Genomic DNA, 25935 nt, shown 5'->3' on the forward strand with positions numbered 1-25935 from the left:
ATACATACTTTTACTTTGGACTTTATTTCCTGAACAACCTGGAGCTTATAGATTGTAGAGGTAAGTAAGGAGAAGAATCGAGATGGTGATGCTAACTTTGAAGCGATTCGCTGTTGTTAATTTCTGATCACCCCAACTACGTAACAAATGCAGAGGCTCACTACGTACCATTCCACGTGATCTCCAGCTTGTGAGGGTGGAAGGGGATGAGTTTTTCCTCTTTCTCAACAGGACTGGCGTAAGAGCTGAGGAATGGCACTGACTCCCAGATCTGGAGTGGAACAAGATAAACAACCAGCTCATCACTAAGCATAGGCTTTCACATTAATGGTTCTGAAGAAAACAGCTTTACTCAAGATATCTTGAAAGCAAATAGCAAAACCAGTGGGGTTAAACAACAGATCCTGTAAAAGTTAGAGAGCATGGTACAAATGCGCATTTACACAGGTACACACACACTCACACAAAGACACACACACACAGATATAAGAAAGCACCTCATTCACAGGTACATTTGAAATTGAAACTTGACGATTGAAAAGGCGAACTAAATGTTAATCTTGTAGAAGTTTACATCTTCTCTTTGACTGGAGTTCAGTTAGACCCTCTCTCACCACCTCCCTCCCCCTGTGGTTGTGGCTGCTCGCCGTCTCTTTACCTATCCCGTCAGCTTGCACCCCTTCACCTCCTCCCACCTTCTTCTTCTGGCATCTTCCTTTCCAGTCCTGATGAAGGGTCTCAGCCCAAAACGTTGAGAGTTTATTCCTTTCCATAGATGCTGACTGACCTTTTGAGTTTCTCCAGCATTTTGTGTGTGTGTTACTAAAGCTTTTTACTATACCTTGGTACACATGACACTAATAAACCAGTTACCAATGGCTCAGCATCCACAGGTCCCTGGGTAAGAGGTTTCATCAGAAAATAAGACTCTTCTTATCTCTGCCTGGAATAAACCCTGAGGAAGCAAAGATCAGCGCTGGCTGCCAAGTTGCTTTTCAATTCCTCCCACCATCCATCCAAGGGCAATTAAGTAAAGAGATGAACTGACAGAAAAAGCTCTTCAGGAAATTGTGTCTTCAGGAAGTTGGCTCCAAGGCACCACTGAATAAAGAAGTGCGAGGAAATAAAGTTGTTAGAAGCAGCAAACCCATTGAGCCCAGGATGTGCTGGCGTCATTGCTTGGAGATCAGAGAGAACAGAATAGGAACATGAGTAGGTCATGTGACCTTTGAATCCCTCCCATATGATCTGATCTTGAATTTTTCTGCCCTGATGCTCACAATCCCCAATTCCTCTGCAGTTCAAAGATCTTCCTCAGCCTTGAATATACTTAACAACTCAAGCATCCTCAGTATGATCATCCCTTGTAATTCTGCATGGGTAATTGGTTTACTATGCTCACATTTACTGAGAAACAGTGAGAAGCTTGAACTTGCGTGCCATCTAGACAGATTATACCAAACTTAAGTACACTGAGGTAGAACAAAGGGAACACAATAGCAGATTTAGAGTTAAGGAGTGAGTGCAAATGAAGTGCAAGAGCCATGACAAGGTAGATCAAGAGGTCATGATTTCATCCTTATTATTTAAGAGGTCAGTTCAAAAGTCTTCCAACAGCAAGACAGATAGGGTTGTACAGATGTGCAGTAGAGAGCATTCTAACAGGTTGCACTGCTGCCAGGTATGGAGGCTCCAATGGACAGGATGGAAAGAGGCTGTAGAGAGTTGTAGACTCAGTTAGCTCCAGACCCGGCACAACCCTCACCACCATCGACGACTTCTTCAAAGAGTGGTGCCTCAAGATGGTGGCATCCATCACCAAGGAACTTCACAATCTGGGACATGCTGTCTTTTGATCACCAACATAAAAGAGGAGGTACAAGACTTCTAACGTGGCTTACCTGACACTCTGTCCCTATGACACTGTTTACTTGATGCTCTGTGCCCGTGACACTGTTTATCTGATGCTCTGTGCCTGTGACACTGATTACATGACGGTCTGTCTCAGTGACGCTGTTTACTTGATGCTCTCAGTGACGCTGTTTATCTGACGCACTGTGCCTGTGACACTGTTTATCTGATGCTCTGTGCCTGTGATGATGCTGCGATTAAGTTTTTAAAAAATTCTACATGTATTTATGCTTTTGACAATAAATTGTAATTTTGCTTTGAATTTTCTTGACCCTGACTGAGACCATCCACTGGATATCACCTTAGTGCCATTAATACACACCTTTGCTACATTAACCATGCGCCAGGCATTAAGCAGTCCAAATCCATGCCGGTGACTGTGGCTGAATCCAGCTTCATTTACTTCCCATCCAGCGACTAGGTCAAACTGAAGGAAAAATAAAACCTTAATTAAAAGAATGCATTCACACGTGGACTTGTGCTGTCTCCTCCACTGCCTTACACGACCTTCCCAACATCTAGAAAATCCTTTACCTTTCCTGACTGTCTGCAGAGAAGTGGTGGATATAGCCCAGAGTCTATAGAATGTGGCAGATATAGTCTGGTCCATCACAGGCAAACCCCTCCCCACCATTGAGCTCATGTACATGGAGTCCTGCCACAAGAAAGCAGCATCCATCATCAAAGACCCCACCATCCAGACTCTTCTTGCTTCTGCCATCAGGCAAGAGATACAGGAGCCTAGGGTCCCACACCACCAGGTTCAGGAACAGTTTTTACCCTTTAAACATCAGACTCTTGAACCAGTGTGGGTAACGTCATTCACAAAAACAATTAACTGATTCTGCAACCTACAGCCTCACTTTCAAGGACTCTACAACTCATGTTCTCAGTATTATTTATTGATCTACATTTTTGCACAATTTGTATTCTTTCACACATTGGTTATTTATCAATCTTTGTTTATGTGTAGTTTAAAAAAAATAAATTCTGTTGTGTTTCTTTATTTTCCTGTGAATGCTTGAAAGAAAATGAATCTCGGGGTAGCTTATGGTAACGTTCATACTTTGATTAGATGGATATAGGCACCCATTAGTCTCGAGAGACCATGGATTTGCGCCTTGGAAAGTTTCCAGGGCGCAGGCCTGGGCAGGGTTGTATGGGAGACCGGCAGTTGCCCAAGCTGCAGGCCTTCCCCTCTCCACGCCACCGAAATTGTCCAAGGGAAGAGCATTAGGATCCATACAGCTTGGCACCGGTGTTGTCGAAGAGCAATGTGTGGTTAAGTGCCTTGATCAAGGACACAACACGCTGCCTCAGCTAAGGCTCAAACTCATGACCTTCAGATCACTAGACCAATGCCTTAATCACTTGGCTACACACCAACACTTAGATGGATATAGAGATAGATATATACTTTATTGATCCCAATGGAAATGACAGTTTCACAGTAGCATTACAGGTGCACAGATATACAAATATTAGAAGAGAAGTAAGAAAAAATAAAAAATAAGTTACCTCAAACAGTGTAACAGGAGGGAGTCATCACTTCCCTGGCTATCAGTTGCCTCATAAAGGAGCCTAATAGCTGAGGGTAAGAATGACTCCATGTAGCACTCTTCAAAGCAGCACAGTTGTCTTTGTCTGTTATTGAATTATAAATTTACTTTGACTTTGACCTGAGATACTCAATTGCAATGTTCAAAGTTGAAATTCATTATGGAAGTACGTATACCAAATACAACCTTGAGATTCATCTTCTTGCAGGCAGCCACAGGAAAATATAGAAACACAACAGAACCCACGAAAAGCCACACACAACAAAGGCTGACAGACATCCAATGTACAAAAGAGGACAAATCGTGCAAATTGTTAAAACAGTAAACAAATAATACACAGAGCGTGAGCTGCAGAGTCCACAGGCTGAACGGTCTGTTCATCACTGAGGCGAGTGAAGCCTGTCCAGCAGCCCGATGGCTGCTCCTGAACCCTGCCCTGGACAACATTTAGCTCCTGTTTCACATCACTGAACACATGTTCGTTTTACACAGAGCGTGAGCTGCAGAGTCCACAGGCTGCATGGTTTGTTCATCACTGAGGCGAGTGAAGCCTGTCCAGCAGCCCGATGGCTGCTCCTGAACCCTGCCCTGGACAACATTTAGCTCCTGTTTCACATCACTGAACACATGTTCGTTTTACACAGAGCGTGAGCTGCAGAGTCCACAGGCTGCATGGTTTGTTCATCACTGAGGCGAGTGAAGCCTGTCCAGCAGCCCGATGGCTGCAGGGCAATGGCTGCTCCTGAACCTGATGGTGTGGGACCCAAGAATCCTGTAGCTCCTGCTCAATGGTAGTAGCCAAAAGAGAGGGAGATGGGTCAAATACAGGCAGAGGGATGGGCTCAGGTGGGAGGTCTTGGCTGGCACCAAGAGGTGGGGCTGAACACAGGTTCGTTTTTTTACTCTCGAACCTCCACTCTTTAACCTAGCTTAAAGTCCACCCCAGTGAGTGTTACCCCAGCCATGGCTGACCTTTGTCTTCAAGGTGCCATACCTGCATTCCCAAGAGTCAAGTTCACAAAGCTGGTCTTTAAAATCTTTAATAGCCCCAGCATTTCAGTGATGCCCATTTCATGTAAGTGAAAAACTCAACAATAAGATGGTTGGGGAGGGAGAGGAATACAAGCTGGCAGGTGAATTTGCACCCCGCTTTTCCAGTCCTGAAGAAGGGTCTTGGCTTGAAACATTAGCTGTTTATTCATTTCCACAGATGCTACCCGACTGCTGAGTTCCTCTAACATTTTGTTGTGTGTTACTCTCGATTTCCAGTATCTGCAGAATCCCTAATGTCAAACTCAACAATAGATGTAGGTGGCACCGTGATATGCAGCAAGTAGTACAGCTGGTCTCAGAGCCCCAGCAACCCAGAATTAATCGAGTTTAGATGCTGCCTTTGTAGAGATTACACACTTTCCCCATGACTCTGAGATTCACCACCAACTGGGGTGTTCTGGTTTCCTCACAAATTCTTTTTTATGTTGATAAGTTAATTGTACACTTTACATTACCCTCAGCATAAGTGGGTAGAGAGTTGAATTGTATGTGAGAGGGAATAAGTTACTGGAGAAGTAGGTGGAGTAAGTGGATTGATGGGATTGCAGTGAGAGCCAGTTTAGACTCAATGGGCTGATTGGACTCCTGTGCTGTAATAAAATAATAAAACTCACAGACTCCAACAGTGACATCATTTCAAAGTGTAGTTGAGTGGTTGTTAAACACTCCAGGGTTGAAAAAGCTGTGACATGAAGATCTTGGAGATATCTGGTTATGGCATTAAATGTGCAGTAGTTATCAGTCACTGGGGAGATAGAATTCCCAACATGTGGTTCCTATGACATCAACTGAATCAAATATGTGGGGGTGAGTAGAAACTGGTGATGAATACTCTCGAACACAAAGAGTCTAATCTACTTATTAGAGATGAGCTTTTCCCTTTTAAAATCTTTCTTTTCACTGATCAGACAGTCTATGACAGAAAAACTGAACAAGTTTCCACTGCTCTGTACTTTCCAAGTCTCCATGCTGCATGATCCTAGGTACAGGCAATAAAACCTATGAAGGAAACTTCTGACCACAGCTCTGGATAATGGCATTTCCTCAAAAAAAAAAATCCCTGAATTATGTTTCCTTTACTTTTTTTAATCTGTAACTTCCAGTAAATGCTGCGTAATTTTGTACTCCTGAACAAATTCAAGGACAAGTTCAAATTCAAATTCAAAGAAAAAAAGTCCTTAAATCATGGTTTAAAAGATGTAGAATATTATACAGTGGGGAGTTTCCCTGAAAAAGTCTTTGTGAGAGAGTTGTGGTGAAGAATGATTTGTAGTACAGAGAAATGGAGGGTGTGTGACACAAGGCTGTAATAAAATTCTTTAGAAACAAAATACAATGAAGAGGAAGAAAGACAAAATGGTAAAGGGAGCGTATAGCAAGAGAAGAGAGAGAGGGAGAAATTGAAGAGAGGAAGAGAGACAGCAAAAGGAAGTGAAAGAGAAAGAGAAATAGAGGAAGAGGATAGAGGGAGGGAGAGAAATACAGGGGAGAAATACAGCGGGAGAAAGAGTCATTGAAGAGAGAGAGGGTAGAGTGAAGGAGAGGGAAAGGGAAGGGGGAAAGAGATTGGGAGGGGAGGGAGAGAGGGAGGGGAGAGGGGAAGAGGATAGTGGTGTAATAGTGGAGGGATTGGTTCTGGGACCCCTTGTGGATACCAAAAAACACGGATGCTCAAGTCCCTTATTTAACCTGTTTCAGTGCAGTGCTCTTTAAGAACCAGTGGAGCTCTGAATCTGCAGTGTTTCCGTTCACAGAATGGTGGGGGAACAACAAAATGGCGGATGAACTGAATAAGTATTTTGCATCAGTCTTCGATGTGGAAGATACTATGATGGAAGCTCCAGCTGTCAGGCGTCATGAAGTATGTGAAGTTACCATTACTAGAGAAAGTTCCTGGGAAACTGGAAGGTCTGAAAGTAGATAAGTCACCTGGACCAGATAGTGTACACCCCAGGGCTCTGAGGGAGGAGGCTGAAGAGATTGTGGAGGCATTAGTAATGATCTTTCAAGAATCACTAGATTTTGGAATGGTTCCGGAAGACTGGAAAATTGCAAATGTCACTCCACTCTACATGAAAGGAGAGGCAGAAGAAAGGGAATTATAGGCCACTTAATCTGACCTCAGAGTCTGGGAAGGTGTTGGAGTCGATTGTTTAGGATGTGGTTTTGGGGTACTTAGAAGCACATGATAAAATAGGCCGTAGTCAGCATGGTTTCCTCATTGATTCTTTGAAGAAGTAACAAGCAGGATAGATGGTGGAGAATCAGTTTATGTGTATTTGGATTTTCAGAAGGCCTTTGACAAGGTGCCACACATGAGGTTGATTAACAAGCAATGAAGCCATGGTATTAGAAGAAAGATTCTGACATTGAAAAAGCAGTGGCTGATAGGCAGAAGGCAAAGACTGGGAATAAAGGGAGCCTTTTCTGGTTGGCTGCCGGTGACTAGTGATGTTCCACAGGGGTCTGTGCTGTGACCGATTCCTTTTACGTTATATGCTAATGATTTGGATGATGGAATTGATGGCTTTGTTGCAAAGTTTGCAGATGATATGAAGATAGATGGAGGGGCAGATATCTTTGAGGAAGTAGAGAGCCTACAGAAAGACTTAGACAGATTAGGACAATGGGCAAAGAATTGGCAGATGGAATACAGTGTTGGGAAGTGTATGGGCATGCATTTGGTAGAAGAAATGAAAGGGTTAACTATTTTCTAAATGGAGAGAAAATACAAAAAGCTGAGGCACAAAGGGACTTGGGTGTCCTTTTCGGATCTCCTCCTCCCATTTTCAAATCTCTTACTATCTCTTCTTTCAATTAGTCCTGACGAAGGGTCTCAGCCTGAAACGTCGACTGTACTTCTTCCTGTAGATGCTGCCTGGCCTGCTGCTTTCCACCAGCATTTTGCGTGTGTTGGGTGTCCTTGTGCAGGGTTCCTAACAGATAATTTGCAGGTTGAGTCTGTGGTGAGAAACGCAACTGCGATGTTATCATTCATTTCAAGAGGACTAGAATATATAAGCAAGGATGTAATGTTGAGACTTAACAAAGCACTAGTGAGGCCTCAGTTGGAGTATCGTGAACAGTTTTGGGCACCTTATCTTAGAAAGGATGTGCTGACATCAGAGAGGGTTCAAAGGAAATTCACTAGAATGATTCCAGGATTGAATGGCTTGTCATATGAAGAGTGTTTGTTGGCTCTGGGCCTGTATGCACTGGAATTCAGAACAATGAAGGGTTGCCTCATTGAAACCTATCAAATGGTGAAAGGCCTTGATAAAGTGAATGTGGAGAAGATGTTTCCTATGGTGGGAGAGTCTAAGACCAGAGGACACAGCATCAGAATAGAGAGGTGTCCTTTCAGAGCGGAGATGAGGGGGAATTTGTTTAGCCAGAGAGTGGTGAATCTGTGGAATTCTTTACCATTGGTAGCTGTGGAGGCCAAGTCTTTATGCATATTTAAGGTAGAGATTGATAGATTCTTGATTGGTGAGAACATGAAGGGATACAAGAGGAAGGTAGGAGATTGGGGCTGAAAGGGAAATTGGATTAGCCATGATGAAATAAGAGAAATAAAAGCATGAACATCTGTCTTAAAGCCAGATGTGCAGAATGGATTTCCTTGAATGACATCAGAACTGAGTGGTATTGCTTACCAAAATATACCGGGCAGGGTTGGTTTCTGTTCCTCAGGAAGAAAAGGATTAGTTTGATGGAGGTCTTTAATGTTATGAAAATGTTTTGTGGGGCACACTTAGAGGAAAAGTTGCATTTTCTTAATAGGACCAAGACAGTTTTTTTATTTAGAGGTACAGCAAAGTAACAGGGTTTTTCCTGCCCAATAAGCCTGCGCAGACCAAATACACCCATGTGACCAATTAACCTACTAACCCATACGCCTTTGGAATGTGGGAGGAAACTGGAGCACCTGGAAGAAACCCACACTGTTACAGGGAGAATGTGTAAACTCCTTACAGACAGCAGTGGGAATAGAACCTGAGTCACTGGTGAAGTAATGCAGTAAAAGCAATAACAATGCAAAATGAAGTGTGACAGCCACAGAGGAGGCAGTCAATAAGGTACAAGGCCATAACGAGGACCAGAGTCCACTTCATTGTACTAGGGGAGTTGGCCTTAAAGATAAGCTTTGTTTGTCACATGTACATTGAAACATACAGTGAAATGCGTCATTTGCATCAATGGCTAATACAGTCCGAGGGTGTGCTGGGAAAAGCCCACAAGTGTGACCATGCTTCTGACACCAACATAGCATGCGCACAACTTATTAATTCTAATCCATACGCCTTTTGGAATATGGGAGGAAACCCGCATGGTCACGGGAAGAACATACAAACTCCTTACAGACAGGTGTGGGAATTGAATCCTGATCACTGATCAATGGTGCTGTAAAGCATTATGTTAACCACTACGCTACCGTGCTATCATTGAGTTTGGTGGTAGAGACTGAAGCTGAGTATGAACACCAGTATGAGTCTTTTGGGCTGATTAGCTGCATGAGCTGTAAATACCATGTGAAAATGCCAATTATGCTCTATCCTTACCCGTGTAGCAGTGAAGACAATGATGTGCTGGACATCCCGCCACGTGAGACATGGGCGAACCTGGAGCATTAATGCAATCATTCCCGCTGCCAGTGGGGCAGCAGCAGAAGTCCCAGTGTGTCCATCTGTGCAGCCAGTGCCCTCCTGCATGTCCCAGTCGGTGGTCACCTGGGTAGATACAGCAACAAAAACAGGTAAGACAGATCAAACACCAGTACATTCCTGAGAAACCTGCACTGTGATCCAGAGGTTCTTCAGAAGTCAAGAACTGAGGCATAAAACTTGTTGCTTATGACCATTTTAGTAAGTGTTATAAGAACCAAGAAAGAAGGAAGAAAAAAGAAAAAAGGCAAATAAGTTGTGGTCGTATTATACAAAACTAGCTCTGACTAAAAAGATAACAAAATTCCAGTGATAACAATTAACCTACGGAATAGACAGATTCAAGTGGAGTGACATCTGCTACTGATAAACTCCAGTCCTGAAGAAGGGTCTTGGCCCAAAACATTGACTGTTTATTCATTTCCATAGCTGCTGCTTGACCTGCTGAGTTCCTCCAGCATTTTGTGAGTGTTGCACAGAAATATTAAGAAGCTTCTAGAAAAATACAGAAGTAGCTATACGACAATTACTGTAAATTTCACTGAACAGTTATACGTATATAGATTATATTAAAATACAAGCAAGCACAGGAAGTTAAACTATAAAAAATACAAGAAAAAGAACAGTTCTACACTCCAATGCAACAGCTGCTACTGATTATCATATTTGGATCACCCAAGTCAGTACACCACACTGCAACTTGTAAGTTTCTGATTAAAATCCATTCCAGAGAAAGGAAAAGATTCTAAAGAAATATTTGGCTTTTGACATGCAGATCCCTACACTTCAAATTCCAGTCCAACTTAAACAGATAGTTTCATTTACAAATACAGAGCAGTTCAAACTCTAGTGACAGCTATTGCATAAGAAAAGGCAGAAGGTATGTTGTGCCAGCTTCTACCACAAACTGAAGGATGCCCCTTGTTTAGATTGCCAGACATTTTACATTCCCTTTTCCAGTAGATTACAGAATGGCACAGTAGCATAGCAGTTAACATAACACTGTGTAGTGCCAGCGATCAAAATCAGGATTCAATGCCCACTGACTTCCGTAAGGGCTTTGACATACAATGTAATGAGTGTTAGTGAGTTGTGGCCATGCTGTGTTGGCGCTGGAAGCATAGCAACCCTTGCGGGCTGCCCCCAGTACATCCTCAGACGGTGTTGGTTGTTGACACAAAACAACTCATTTTACTGTATGTTTCAATATACGTGTGACAAATAAAGCTAATCTCACTAATGGTTTCAGGCACGGTAGCGTAGCTATTAGCGCTATACATTACAGTGCCGGCAATCGTGGCCAGGGTTCAATTCCTGCCACTGTCTGTAAGGAGTTTGTACATTCAATGTAATGGTTAGGGATAGTGAGTTGTGGGCATGCTCTGTTGGCACTGAATGCATGGTGACTTTTAAAGAACTGCCACCAGCACACCATCGGGCTGTGTTGGTTGCTGACGCAAAATGACACATTTCACTGTACGTTTCGACGTTTCAATATACGTGTAACAAATAAAGCTCATCTCACCAATGGTTTTAGTTGGAACTAACACCTGCTGTAGGAATGGAGTCACAACCTTACTGCTGGTGATAACCTGAAGTGGAGCTTGTCCATATCCAACACTACTCATTCCTGACCTCAAGCCAGAAAGTGCTACTAACAACTCTGTGCTGTGCCTAATAGGCTACAACCACACAAATACCAAAATCCTTTAAAATAAGAATGTGGAGACTTTAAGTGTAGAGAAATGACAATTCTGCTGCAATGATACCTCTTTAATCTTCACATTTTGCTCTTCACCACTCCTAACGTGACTCTATCTTTTTGTTCTGGCCTCTCTGGAAGACGGTGTTCCATATTGTTCCTTGATAGAATTCAGTTGATCTTCAGATGTCACTTCACTGAATTACCAGAGACTTGTTTTAAGGAATAAACATGAGAGATTCTGCAGATGCTGGAAATCTTGAGCAACATACACAAAATGCTGGACAAACTCAGTACATCAGGTATCACGTATGGAAAGGAAAGGACAGTCGATATTTCAGGCTGAGACTCTTTATCAGCACCGGAAAGGAAGGAGGGAGAAGTCAACTACCCCCTTCTTTCTTAGTCTTGTAAAAGGGTCTCAGCCTGAAACGTCCAGAGAAATATAGAAAACCTAAAGCACAATACAGGCCCTTTGGCCCACATAGTTGTGCCGAACATGTCCCTACCGTAGAAAATACTAGGCTTACCTATAGCCCTCTATTTTACTAAGCTCCATGTACCTATCTAAAAGCCTCTTAAAAGACCCTATCGTATCCGCCTCCACCACTGTTGCCGGCAGCCCATTCCACATACTCACCACTCTCTGAGTAAAAAAACTCACCCAACATCTCCTCTGTACCTACTCCCCAGCACCTTAAACCTGTGTCCTCTTGTGGCAACCATTTCAGCCCTGGGAAAAAGCCTCTGACTATCCACACAATCAATGCCTCTCATCATCTTATATACCTCTATCAGGTCACCTCTTATCCCCCGTCGCTCCAAGGAGAAAAGGCCGAGTTCACTCAACCTATTTTCATAAGGCATGCTCCCCAATCCAGGCAACATCCTTGTAAAATAGTTTATTCATTTACATAGATGCTGCATGAACTGCTGAGTTCCTCCAGCATTTTGCGTTTATTTTAAAGAAATTTCACCATGCACAGTGGTCTTGCTTTCTTCTTCCTTCAAATGACTCAACTTTGAGACTGCTGCCATTTACCCTCACTCAAGCTGACAAGACACCAAGTCCAGACACCATACTAATGCAACAAATGGGTCAGGAAAAACTGGATTATTAACATGAGTTGGGAAATAAATTACAGTCAGATCAAAGCCCTCGAGTGTAGGAGATTGAGGGGAGATTTGATGGACATATACAAAATTATGAGGGGTATAGATAGGGTCAATGCAAGTAGGTTTTTTCCATTGCGGTTGGGTGAGACTAGAACTAGAGGGCATAGGCTATAGGTGAAAGGTGAAATGTTTAAGGGGAACCCGAGGGGAAACTTCTTCACTCAGAAGGTGGTGAGAGTGTAGACTGAGCAGCCAGTGTAAGTGGTAGATGCAGGTTTGATTGGACAGGTACAAGATGGGAGGGCTATGGTCCTGGTGCAGATCAATGGGGCTATGCAGAATAACAGTTTGACATGGACAAAATGAGCCAAAGAGCCTGCTTTAATACTGTAGTGTTTTATGACTCTATTTGTGATGCAGGTCAGTTTAAGTTGATGCCTGTTCCCTGCCCTGCATAAACAGTATTTTATAGAGTCTCTACAACAAGTAATCAAAACTGGTCAATGCATCGTCAGCACCAGCCTACCCACTATCAAGAACATATATACAGAAAGGTGCTGGAAGAGGGCCAGTAACATCATGAAGTCCACCCACCCTGCTCATGGACTGTTTGTCCCACTCTCATCAGTGAAGAGGCTACGTAGCATCCATGCCAGAACCACCAGACTCAAAAATAATTACTTATCCCAACCAGTAAGGCTGATCAACACCTCATGAATTTTGTAGCATTTGAAAACCTTTTGATAAGTGTACTGCTTTCAAACTCAATCAACCTCAGAACACGAGACATGGTGAAAAATGTCATCACTAGAATTTCACAGCAGTTTATCTCTTTAACAATCTGTTGATCAAAGACTTGCTGAGATCAAAGTGACCACAGAGTAATAACTCCAGTGTAAAATGCTGTTCCACCTTCTTTCTATGACAAAGAAGATAAGGCACTAAGGTGCCTCTGGTTAAACTTCAACTTGCTCCCAAGTATTTTGTATTAAAGGCACAGTTTACATTTACTATTCTTAGGCAAGCCCTTGAATCCTTATCTTACTATTTTGCAAATAGAAGCATGCTAAATATTGTAACAGAATGGGCATGGCAGTGTAGCAGTTGCTGTAACGCTTTATAGATTATGAAGTTTGGGACTCGATTCCTGCTGCTGCCTGTGGGGAGTTGGTCTGTTCTCTCCATGATGGCATGGGTTTCCTCCCACAGTCCAAAGACATATGGGATAGGGTTGGCACCACAAGCATGGCAACACTTGTGGGCTACCTCAACACAAACGACAAATTTCACTCTACGTTTTGATGTACATGTGACAAATAAAGCTAATCCAATTTTATCTTTGTTTTATTTTCAGGACATATAATAGGACGACAAAGACCAGGCATAGATTTAAAGAATTTGTATCAGTAACTCTGGGCAATCAGAGGCTCCTCCCTCACTACCCACAGTAGTCTGGGGTATACCTCATTCAGTCCCGGCGACTTATCTAACTTAATGTTTTTCAAAAGCTCCAGCACATCCTCTTTCTTAATACCTATATGCTCAAACGTTTTAGTCCACTGTATGTCATCCCCACAATTGTCAACGTTCTTTTCACTGGTGAGTACTGAAGCAAAGTATTCATTAAGTACCTCCGCTAACTCCACCGACTCCATGCACACGTTTCCACGATCGCACCTGATTGGTCCTATTCTCACACGGCTCATCCTCTTGCTCTTCACATACTTGCAGAATGCCTTGGTGTTTTCCTGAATCCTGCTCATCAAGGCCTTCTTATGGCCCCTTCTAGCTCTCCTAATTTCATTCTTAAGCTCCTTCCTGCTAGCCTTATAATTTTCTAGAGCTCTAACAGTACCTAGTTTCTTGAACCTTTCATAAGCTTTTCTTTTCTTCTTAACTAGATTTTCAACATCCTTTGTACACCATGGTTCTTTTACCCTACTATTCTTTCCCAGCCTCAATGGAACATACCTATGCAGAATGTCATGCAGGTGTTCCCTGAACATTTGCCACATTTCTGCCATGCATTTCCCTGAGAACATCTGCTCCCAATTAATGCTCCCAAGTTTCTGCCTATTAGCATCATATTTCCCCCTACCCCAATTAAATGTTTTCCCAAATTGTCTGCTCCTATCCTTCTCCAGCACTATGGTGAAAGAGATAGAGTTGTGATTAATACCTCCAAAATACTCTCCCACTGAGAGATTTGACACTTGACCAGGTTCATTTCCCAATACCAGATCAAGGACAGCCTCTCCTCTTGTAGGCTTATCTACATACTGTGTCTAGAAACCTTCCTGAACACACCTAACAAACTCCACCCCATCTAAATCCCTTGTGCTAAGGAGATGCCAAACAATATGAGGAAAGTTAAAATCTCCCATCACAACTGTGATTGATCAATCCGAAAGGCTGGATTACCATTTGAATGGATTTAGACTTAAACTTGATCATTACAGAATAGCAGTGGTAGAGGACAAGAGGAGAATGAGCTAAACTCATTGGAGTCACCGAGTAATACAGCACAGAAAAAGGCCCTTCAATCCAGCAAGCCTGTGCTGACCCATTTTCATTAAACGCCTCCCAGATTCTATTCCTCGCGCCAATTTACACAGGCACATTAAACTACTGTTGGATTAAGGGATTAAGGTCTAAGTTGCTATTTGAATTGTTATTTTTTGAAATTTAACCTTCTTTACTCTTGATTATATGTTTGTATAATCAGCTCTTTGTAATTTTTGATAGCTTATTAAATTTTTGTCTGTAAGTCTGAGATGTCATGGCAACGTAAATCAACACTGTTCTTGCTGTTCAGACGGTTCCTATCAGAGAAGACTCCCATATTTAACCAGCTTAGTCTAAATTGTAGTATAAAGGGAGAACATAAGGACCACAATCCTTTGTTGTTGGCTAAGGGCTGCCCTAGTGCATGCTCAGACTGTGTTAAAATGATGCATTTTACTGTATGCTTCAATGTTTTGATGTACAGGTGACAAATAAAGGTAATCTTTATTTCTTGTTATTTCTTTACTTGCCTTGCTTGACTTTGGCTGACCTGCATTAAGATGAACATCTCTTAAAACGGATGTAACCATAATATTTACTCCTCATCTTTGATTTCTGCAGAATCTTTTTTGGCAATATCATCTCTATAATCAAACACTACCAAGCCATGTCTTTGCTACATGGGTAGAAATCAGAGCACCCAGGGAAATCCATGTGGTCACAGAGAAAATGTATAAGCAGGATGCTCTGGCATTGGAGAGGATCCAGAGAAGGTTCTCAAGGATGATGCTGAGAATAAAAGAGTTAAAGTATGAGGAGTGTTTGAAGACTTCTGGGGCTGTACTCACTGGAATTTAGGAGAATGATGGAGGGAATATCATTGAAACCTATCAAATATTGAAAGGCCTAGACAGAGTGAAAGTGGAGAGGATTTTCCAATATTGGGGGAATCTGGGATCAGAGGACTCAGCCTCAGAATAGAAGGACGCCCCTTTAGAGCACAGATGAGGAGGAATTTCTTTAAACAGAGGGTGGTGAATCCGTGGAATTCATTGCCACAGACAGCTGTGGAGGCCAAGTCATAGGTATATCTAAAGTGGAGGTTCTTAATTAGTAAGGGCATCAAAGTTAAAGGGAGAAGTCAAGGGATGGAGTTGAGAGGGATAATGTCATGATGGAATAGTGGAGCAGACTCAATGGGCTGAATGGCCTAATTCTGCTCCTATGTCTGATGGTCTTATGGATAGATGCCAATGGAACCAAATATGCACTTAAAACGATAATGTCCCACGGGTTTTATGCTAAATACTGAAGCATTTTATGTGAAATACTTCCTGTAAAGTTGTCAACTCAATATCATTCTGCACAGAACATCTTCAAACAGAGGCACAAAAATAGAAATAAAACATACAAACACAGGATCTCAAGTTAGGAATATGAAAATGGTACAAAACTGAAGCCAATTCCTAGGCTGCTGTGCAGTTTCCGCCCTCTGATGAGACATTCTGTTGGCAGTGACTGAACATCACACCCAGAGCAAACAGCCAATTGGGATTCACCATTACTCTGTTCCAGCCAATAACTTTTCCACATTGATTTCCTGGCTCATTATTAATGGAGTAGGTTCCCAAATGCCTGTTAAAAAACAATGACCAGGAAATTCTCCCTTGGTGAGTAACTAATCATACTTAAAGTATTGAATACTGTGTGTGCTTTCTGACACCATTAAGGTTGCCCATTAACGCTGGTATGGGGTATGTCAAACAATATCTAATCTGGTGTTTGCTAATTTATGACAACAGTGTAAAGAATTGATCTCTGACAACTCCTACTGCAAGCAACAGTTATTCTGACTTACATGCTAATTTTATAACTAATGCCTCTTTGTTGAATTACTATCCCTTAATTCATCAATTCACTGGATGGCACAGTAGTGTTGTGGTTAGTGCACTGCTTTACAGCACCAGCTATAAGATCAGGTTTTGATTCCCGCCACTGTCTGTAAAGAGTTTGTGTGTTCTTCCTGTGACCATGCTGGTTTCCTGTGGGTGCTCCGGTTTCCTCCCACATTCCAAAGATGTACCGGTTAGAGTTAGTGAGCTGTGAAATGCTATGTTGGCACCAGAAGTGTGGTGACACCTGTAGGCTGCTCAGCATGATTCTCGCTGATTTGATTTAACACAAACAACACATTTCACTGGACGTTTCGATGTACATGTGACAAACAAAGCTAATCTCTGAACATTACTATGGCAAATTTGACCGGCATCAGGGAGGATAGACTGGGTTCAGTTTACTATCTTAACAGAAGCATATCTTGCACTGTACCATGCTGGATTCCCAGCTTAGAAATTTCTGCTCAGGTGTTCTGGGTTGGGATTTGAACTTGCTACCTGCAGTTGACCGGAGATGGCAGGTGTGACCCAGGACATTTGAAGAGGTAGGAAGCAGTGACTTTGATATTTATTGCAGAATCCCCATTCTTTTGAAACATTTATTCAACTTCTCAGTACACTTAACCCTGAGCAGCAAATCTCAGTGACCAGAACAGACTGAAGAGAGACTACTCCAGTATTTGGACAACATTAGCAGCCAGAAGTGAAACAAATGCAGATCTCCAAGAACATTTGAGGAAAATGCCTGACCTTGTAACTTCCTGTTCAAAATTACTCAAACTATACACTCAGTGACCACTTTATTAGGTATACCTGCTCGTTAATGCAAATATCTAATCAGCCAATCATGTGGCAGCAATTCAATGCATAAAAGTATGCAAACATGGTCAAGAGGTTCAGTTGTTGTTCAGACCAAACATCAGAATAGAGAAGAAATGTGATCTAAGTGACTTTGACCATGGAATGTTTGTTGGTGCCAGATGGGGTGGCTTGAGTATCTCAGAAACTGCTGATCTCCTGGGATTTTCACACACAACAGTCTCTAGAGTTTACAGAGAATGGTGTGAAAAACAAAAAAAAATCCAGTGAGCAGCCATTCTGGCAGCGAACATGCCTTGTTAATGAGAGATGTCAGAGAAGAATGGTTCAAACTGAAGGAAGATGACAGTATTCAAATAACCATACATTACTACAGTAGTGTGCAGAAGAGCATTTTGAACCCACAACATGTCGAACCTTGAAGTGATGGGCTACAACAGCAGAAGACCAAGAACATACACACAGTGGCCACTTTATTAGGTACAGGAGGTAGATAATAAAGTAGCTACTGAGTGTATACTGCATAATGAAGAATGTCTAAGCACACAGTCAACACCGATGAACGCAATGTAAACTTGTTCAGACAACAGCAGGGATGGGAAACCTCCAATTAACAGGAAATCACGACAGTACCGTGTACTGGCATGAAAATTTACAAAAGATAGTTAAAGTGGAAAAATTTAGAACTTTGCCTCATCATCAGCAAAAGATGATCACTGAATCTTCATATAAGAAAGCTATATGACCATTTTATTGATTGGTTCTAATCTTGCTCTCAAAGTTTATTCCAGGTCCCCTTGCTGCACTCTCTATTGTCCATCTCCCACATTATTGCCACCCTATATTAGATACCTGTTCCCCAATAAAAATTAGCTTTATTTGTCAAATGTATGTTGAAACATATTGTTTGCGTCAATGACCAACAAGATCTGAGGATCTGCTGGGGGCAGCCTGCAAGTGTCGCCATGCTTCCAGCACCAACATAGCATGCCAATAATTCACTAACCCTAAGTCTTTGCGTCTTTGGAATGGGGGAGGAAACTGGAGCACCTAGAGGAAATCCATGTGTTGATGAGGAGAATGTGCAAACACCTTACAGACAGCAGTGCAATTGAACATGGGTCACTAGTGCTGTAAAGTGTTGCACTAACTGCAATGCTACTATGCAATAAGTATGAAGACCTCATCGTTCAGGTCAAATCCTTCCACAGCCTGACTCTTCATCAGCACCGATATCTCATTCACTCTCCGTTCTCTTCTCACAGTGCCCCCACTCTCCTCTCATTGCTTCTTCAACTTATTATTCAATCGGTTAGCCATATATACTCTGACTGTCTCAGTTCTCCTTTCTCTCTCTCCGTCCCTTGTTTCCATCCAAAAATGTCACCCTCCAGCTTAAAATAATTTCAGAATCCGAATTATTATCATTGAGATGTGATATGAAATTTGTTGTTTTGCGGCAGCAGAACAGTACAAAGATAAAAAAATCTATGAATTACAAAATTGAACAAATTATGCAAAGAAAAAAAGGAATAATAAGGATTTTCCCAAATATTATTTGGAACAAGATTTTTAGTCTCGCTTTCTCTCTCTCTCTTTATCTCATGTGCACACACTCACCTGCGCACTCTCTCTCACATACTAAATCTTTCTTACCATGACAGTTCCAGGTGGAAAGGAATTACGTTATGAGGAAAGATTAAGGGGACTTGGACAATACTTTCTGTAATTTAAAAGACTCTGTGAAGGTTTGACAGCGCAGATGTTATAAGGATGTTTCCCCTTATCAGTGAATCCAGAACAGGAATAAAGCATTAATACCCCCCTTCAGCATGTAGCTGCTGTAAACACAAAACTTCTTCAATGATAATGAATAATTGACTGCTGGAAACAGCATTGTTATGACTTTTCAGATGCTCTCACAACATTTCTTGAACAACTGAATGCACAGGGCACAGTTCTTCTTAACAGAACAACTCGATTTAACATACTGGGGACATGCAAAAGCATTGGGATTTTCCTCCTTCAGAGTTATCTTGGCTATGGCACCCTTCACTTTAGATCTTTGAAACTGTAGTCATGGGCCACAAACACAAAAAAAGTGGCATGGTTGCACAGCAGTTAGTGTAACACTTTACAGTGCCAACTATCAGCAATCAACTATCAGAAAAGCCAATGTTCTGCATAGCTCCAATTGTGTTGCACTGTTATAAGTTAAACAGAATTTAATGTCAAAGGCATAATGGTTTAACTCAAAGGGACAGACTCTGTTTCTAACTCATTCTTTTCAAAGGAAGCTAATGGCCTCATACATTTCCTGTCATTGGGCGTTGACAGATTTCCCACTCCCACTGTATTATGTCACTCTCATAGCAAACCACCCTGTAATGACAAATGATCTTTCCTGAACCTGAGGTGAGTTTGAAAAATGTAGGAGACCAGAACCAAGAGGCTTTGTGTCAGACAGGCAGAACAAAAGATTGTCTATTCATGCTGTAGTCAGTTCCAAAGCATCTGTCCTTTTCAATAAACTGGAGTTTAAAGGACTGGATGATATGTAGGGAATTGATTACAACCTTGCAACTGGAGTTGTATCAGTAGGGATTATCACAGATCAGCAGAACCATTCTGAAAATTGTTGGGAGTGCAGAGAGCATCAAGAAATAACTTGATTTCATGACACTCATTTGAAGAATTTAATATCTCGCTAATATGCATTTCACTGTAATATTAGTTAATTTCCTGAAGTATTTTGAATAGTCATTGTCACTTTGAAAGAGGTATTTGGAAAACTATTCAGTACATTGTGTTGCTGTTCCCCTGACTTGGAATTGGGACAGGGGTGCCTGGAAAAGTTCTCCCAAAGTAAATGAAAATTTTAAAATTGTTAATTTACATGTTTTTGGTATTTTTGAAGTAAATAAAATTAAATATAATTAGCATTTGATTGAAATTTGGTTTTGTATGTAATTGAAAATCAATTAAAATTGCAGATGCTAAAAAAATTAAAACAGAATTAAATTAATTAAAACAGAAAATACCAGAACCTCTTAGCAGGTTAGGCAACAGCTGTGGCCTGAGAAAAGGAGTTAATATGTCAGGTCTTTTGTTCTTATCTCTTAAATATAGTTCCATGCAGAAGACAGTTTTAATCTTCCATTGATCATGATCTCATTAGCCATTCCTGTCTCATTTGATGTCAAGATATAATTTTGTTCAATATGCTTTGCAAAGGACTCTGAAGTGGTTTGTCTTCACTGTTACGGTTTGTAGACTCTTGGGGACATTAATGGAAAAAGTGTGCACAATTTATGTTTAACTACTATTCAGGAATAGTAGCTGAACATAGCAAAGCCCAAAACAAGAAAGTAATCTATATTGTGTCTGTAATACATATAGTAGATGAAGAATGTCTCAGGTTATTTTACAGGAATATAATCAAGCAAAATAGTAATGGAAATCCCCAGAAAGAACTATTACAGCAGATGGTTATGACCTTGGATAGAAAGGTTTGTTTTGAGGATTGTCCTTATTAAAGGAGAGAGGGCAGAGGAGATTGAGGGAAGGAAATCAGGCACAGGACCTTAGCAACCATATTGTAGAGTGGTTAAATACTTAAGGAGCCAAAACTAGAGAATCAAAGAGCCTGCAGGGTTGTAGGGCTGGAGATTTCAGAAATAGGGAAGAGGCTAAGAAGGGATTAGATAAGTGGATACCTCGTCAAATGACTCTTATGGTGTTATCAGGTGAATGGGGTTGAGAGGGATAATAAATCAGCCATGGAGCAGACTCAATGGGCCGAATGGACTCAGTCTGCTCCTATGTCTTATTGTCTTATAATCAAAATGAGCAAGGTGAATGGCACTTGGAGAAAAAATAATGCTAGCAGCAGAGTCTGGATGAACAAGGGAGCGAGCTGGAATACTTAAACCCAGAACTAAAAAAAGAAGTTTGAATAAAGTTTCAAGCTTTTCCTTGAAACCCTTACATCATTTTTTTTTGTTTTTAGTTTTGGATAAGCTCAGGCAAAGGCAGTGCTATGGAGAAGTAAAAGGTAGTATTAGTGATGGCACAAACTTCAAGGTCCAATGCTCAACTTGGGGCTGAAAAATGAGACTCAAGTTGCTAACCAACTGATGGCTAATGAATGTGGAAGAGGGAGAGTGAGTGCAAAATAGGAGGAGGAAGAACAAGGCAGGGAGATGAGGAGGTAGAGGGAGAAAGAGGAAGGGAGAGAGAAGGAAAGAGAGGGGGAGAGGAGAAGGAGAGAGAGAGAGGAAGAAAGAGGGAATGAGTTGAAGCTGAATGTCATCAGTGTACACGTTTCACCTTGTAGACCCCAGTCAGTTTGGATTGGCAACAACAATCACCATCAATCTCCACAATCACCATCAACACAGCTGCACTACCAGGCTGTGTGCGGAGCCCCCTGCTCTACTTGCTTTATACTTATGATCGTGTGGCTAAGTACAAGTCCACTGAATATTTCTTATTGAGTACATTTATAAGTACCATCAAGAAAGCAGTATTCATCATCAAGGACTTTCACCATACAGGCCATGCTCTCTTATCACAACTACCATCAGGTAGTAAGTAAAGGAGCCTTAGGTCCCACACCACCAGGTTCAAGAACAGTTATCATCCTACAACCATCCTCCTGAACCAGAGTGGATAATTTCACTCATCTCAACAATGAATTGATTCTACAACCTACAGATTCTTTTTGATGGACTCTTTACAACTCATGTTCTCAGTATTATTTTTTTTATTTGCACAGTTTGTCTTCTTTTGCACCTTGGCTGTTTGTTACTCTTTGTTTATGTATGGGTTTTCAAAGATTCTATTGTATATCTTTATTTTTCCTGTAAATGTCCATAAGAAACTGGATCTGAAGATAGTATAAGCAACATATACAGTGATAAAAGCAGTCAAGTGAGCTTCTTGTCCTCAATTGTGTCAAGCTTTCAACTTGTGTGAACTTGCTTTCTTAACTTGCATTGCAGCTCCTTCAATCATCACCCTGTGTTTGCTGCCACACACCAACACCCAGTACAGCAATTTCTCAATTTTAAAATTTTGATCCTTTCCTCAGATATCATGTTTTCACACTTCCTTGAATTATAATCTCCTCCTATCCCACAACCAAGAGGGCATTGGTGTTTCCATACCAAGTTAGCACTGGTGATGGCAGAGGGTTCCTGTGCTGTGGAAGACGTCCTGCCTCGTTCCTGTACCGAAGACGCCGCGCCCCAGTGGCTCCAATGACTACAGACCAGTGGCATTGACCTCCCACATCATGAAGACCCTGGAGAGACTTGTTCTAGAGCAGCTCCGGCCTATGGTTAGGCCACACTTAGACCCCCTCCAGTTCGCCTATCAGCCCCGACTAGGAGTTGAGGATGCCATCGTCTACCTGCTGAACTGTGTCTACGCCACCTGGACAAGCTGGTGAGCACTGTGAGGGTCACGTTTTTTGACTTCTCCAGTGCGTTCAACACCATCTGCCCTGCTCTGCTGGGTGAGAAACTGACAGTGATGCAGGTGGATGCTTCCCTGGTGTCATGGATTATTGATTACCTGACTGGCAGACCACAGTATGTGCGCTTGCAACATTGTGTGTCAGACAGAGTGGTCAGCAGCACTGGGGCTCCACAGGGGACTGTCCTGTCTCCCTTTCTCTTCACCATCTACATCTCGGACTTAAACTACAACACAGAGTCTTGCCATCTTCAGAAGTTTTCTGATGACTCGGCCATAGTTGGATGCATCAGCAAGGGAGATGAGGCTGAGTACAGGGCTACGGTGGGAAACTTTGTCACATGGTGCGAGCAGAATCATCTGCAGCTTAATGTGAAAAAGACTAAGGAAATGGTGGTGGACCTGAGGAGGGCTAAGGCACCGGTGACCCCTGTTTCCATCCAAGGGGTCAGTGTGGACATAGTGGAGGATTATAAATACCTGGGGATACGAATGGACAATAAACTGGACTGGTCAAAGAACACTGAGGCTGTCTACAAGAAGGGTCAGAGACGTTTCTATTTCCTGAGGAGACTGAGGTCCTTTAACATCTGCCGGACGATGCTGAGGATGTTCTACGAGACTGTGGTGGCCAGTGCTATCATGTTTGCTGTTGTGTGCTGGGGCAGCAGGCTGAGGGTAGCAGACACCAACAGAATCAACAAACTCATTTGTAAGGCCAGTGATGTTGTGGGGGTGGAACTGGACTCTCTGACGGTGGTGTCTGAAAAGAGGATGCTGTCCAAGTTGCATGCCATCTTGGACAATGTCTCCCATCCACTCCATAATGTACTGGTTAGGCACAGGAGTACATTCAGCCACAGACTCATTCCACCGAGATGTAACACTGAGCGTCATAGGAAGTCATTCCTACCTGTGGCCATCAAACTTTACAACTCCTCCCTCGGAGTGTCAGACACCATGAGCCAACAAGCTGGTCCTGGACTTTATTTCCACTTGGCATGATTAACTTATTATTATTTAATGATTTATGGTTTTATATTGCTATATTTCTTCACTATTCTTGGTTGGTGCGGCTGTAACGAAACCCAATTTCCCTCGGGATCAATAAAGTATGTCTGTCTGTCTGTCTGTGATGAAGAGCATTGCGGGTAGCTCACAAAACTGCTGGATATACTAGGACTACTATTGCTGCAATCTGCGGCCTGTAATTTTCCTTTAAGAAACCAACTTTCGAATCACCTAAACAAACTGGTGATTTTATGATCCCTGAAGGATTAAGCAAACTTGACTCTCAGGAATGCAGGTCTTCTTCTTATTGTGTCAACGGACATTCTATACATGGCCCAGCCAGAACTGGACACATTTTTGCACCTTGTTGTTGAATTCGGCAAAATCTGCGACAGTATAGGGTTCCTCTAGCAATGGCCATTGCAGGAGATGTTGCATAGTTGGTGGCTCAGTTCCACATTCACAAGTTGTCGGGCTGGTTGTATATCCCGATTTGCTTACTGACACCTTTGAACAACCTACACCAGTCCAAAGTCTGTTAAGGCACAAGGTAGAGGCATTCACGTTGCGGCCCTGTTTCAACCAATTCTACCACCACCACGTGCAGCAAGTAGGAATGCAGATATGGCACCTTGAAGCAGACAAAGGTCGGCCATCATTGGAAGAAAGGGTGAACTCATGTTCTCAATGTTAATTTTACTTATTTATTTATTTTTGTATTTGCACTATTTGTCTTCTTTTCACATTGGTTGTTTGTCCGTCTTTTGTAGTGTTTTGTTGATTCCACTGTATTTCAAAGTTCAAGTTCAAAGTACATTTATTATCAAAGTATGCATACATTATACAGCCTTGAGATTTGTTTCCTTACAGGCAATTACAAAACAAAGAAACCTAAAAGATCCCATTAAAAAAAGACCATCAAACACTCAATGTGCAGAGAGTTTTTTGTATCTGCTGTGAATGCCTGCAAAAAATGAATCTCAGCGTTAAGTATTGTGACATGTGCATATTTTGATAAAAAATTACTTTGAACTTCTCATCCAGTTATGACTTCGTCTCAATCCTGAATTTAATTACTTCCCCACTGGTGCCTGAGATTTCCAGAATTCCTTCCTAAAATCTCTGCATCACTCCACCTCTTTCTCCTTCTTAGTTGCCCCTCAAGACCTTTTGATCTGCCGAAAGGTTCCTTTTGCAGTCCTGTAATTTGTTTAATAACAGAGCAGCAGTTAGTGTAACGCTATTACAGCCCCTGTGACCCAGGTTCAACTCCGCTGCTATCTATAAGGAGTTTGTACCTTCTCCTTGTGACCCGACAAGTCTTTTCCAGGTGTTTCAGTTTCCCCCCACATTCCAAAGACATACAAGTTAATTGGTCACATGGGTGTGATTGGGTGGTGCAGGCTTGTGAGCCAAAAGGTCCTGTTACCTTGCTGCATCTCTAAATGAAAATAAAATTTCACTGAAACGTCTTGATGTAATTTTGCCCCATTACAAAAATTAAAATTGTCATTATATATAAAGTGATGTCACTTTCTCAGGGTTGTATATAGTGACAAATATGTACTTTGTTAACTTTGAACCTACAAAGGTGACGCAATAGTGTCACATTTTGTTTTTCTTTACACTTTTTCCGCTCCAGATTAGAGTTCAAAGTAGATTTATTATCGAAGTACATATACGTCATCATATACCACCCTGAGATCCATTTTCTTGCAGGCATTCACAGTAGAACAAAGAAATACAGTAGAATCAATGGAAAAAACTACAAAGACAAACAGACAACCAATGTACCAAAGAAGACAAACTGTAAATACATTAAAAAATGATAAAAATAGTAAATAAATAATATTGAGGATATCACTTGTCAAGTCTTTGAAAGTGGGTCAATAGGTTGTGGAATCAGTTGAGTGTTGAGATGAGAGAAGTTATCCATTCATCTTAACTGCTGTACAATAGCACAAAGTTGGTATTATGTAACTTCATTGGCAGCCCAAGTGGGCAAGAAAATAATAAAGGATTAAAACTTGTCTTTTAGCTAGGTAGTGTTTTGATGGTCTGTCAGGAATGTTTACCTACTCTTCTGAAGATTTTATCTTTATTGAGATTTTTCAGAATCCAGTTTCATGCAATCTACTTCTCCTTTATTAAAATAGGAGGAAATTACCAACATGACAATGATTAGGAAACCTTACAGAAAGTGACTAGCACAAACTGAAGCT

The 25935-nt window shown here is 41.7% G+C and overlaps 1 protein-coding gene and 1 long non-coding RNA gene across 8 annotated transcripts in view; one reads left to right on the plus strand and one right to left on the minus strand.

The window, feature by feature from the left end:
* Nucleotides 1-25935, minus strand: part of LOC140716953 (proprotein convertase subtilisin/kexin type 7-like) — a 287410-nt gene that overhangs the window by 62214 nt on the left and 199261 nt on the right. For all 7 annotated transcript variants that reach the window (XM_073030136.1, XM_073030133.1, XM_073030137.1 and 4 more), the window contains 3 exons: nucleotides 9086-9253; nucleotides 2234-2338; nucleotides 169-271 (listed from right to left, as the gene is read on the minus strand). In XM_073030136.1, coding sequence (XP_072886237.1) covers nucleotides 169-271; nucleotides 2234-2338; nucleotides 9086-9253 — 376 coding nt within the window. The remainder of the gene's footprint in view (nucleotides 1-168; nucleotides 272-2233; nucleotides 2339-9085; nucleotides 9254-25935) is intronic.
* Nucleotides 9142-15027, plus strand: LOC140716958 (uncharacterized). Its single transcript, XR_012096397.1, has 2 exons — nucleotides 9142-9279; nucleotides 13360-15027. It is a non-coding gene; the product is annotated as an uncharacterized lncRNA (long non-coding RNA).

This window comes from Hemitrygon akajei, chromosome 26 (genome assembly GCF_048418815.1).
Source record: "Hemitrygon akajei chromosome 26, sHemAka1.3, whole genome shotgun sequence".
Taxonomy (NCBI): domain Eukaryota; kingdom Metazoa; phylum Chordata; class Chondrichthyes; order Myliobatiformes; family Dasyatidae; genus Hemitrygon; species Hemitrygon akajei.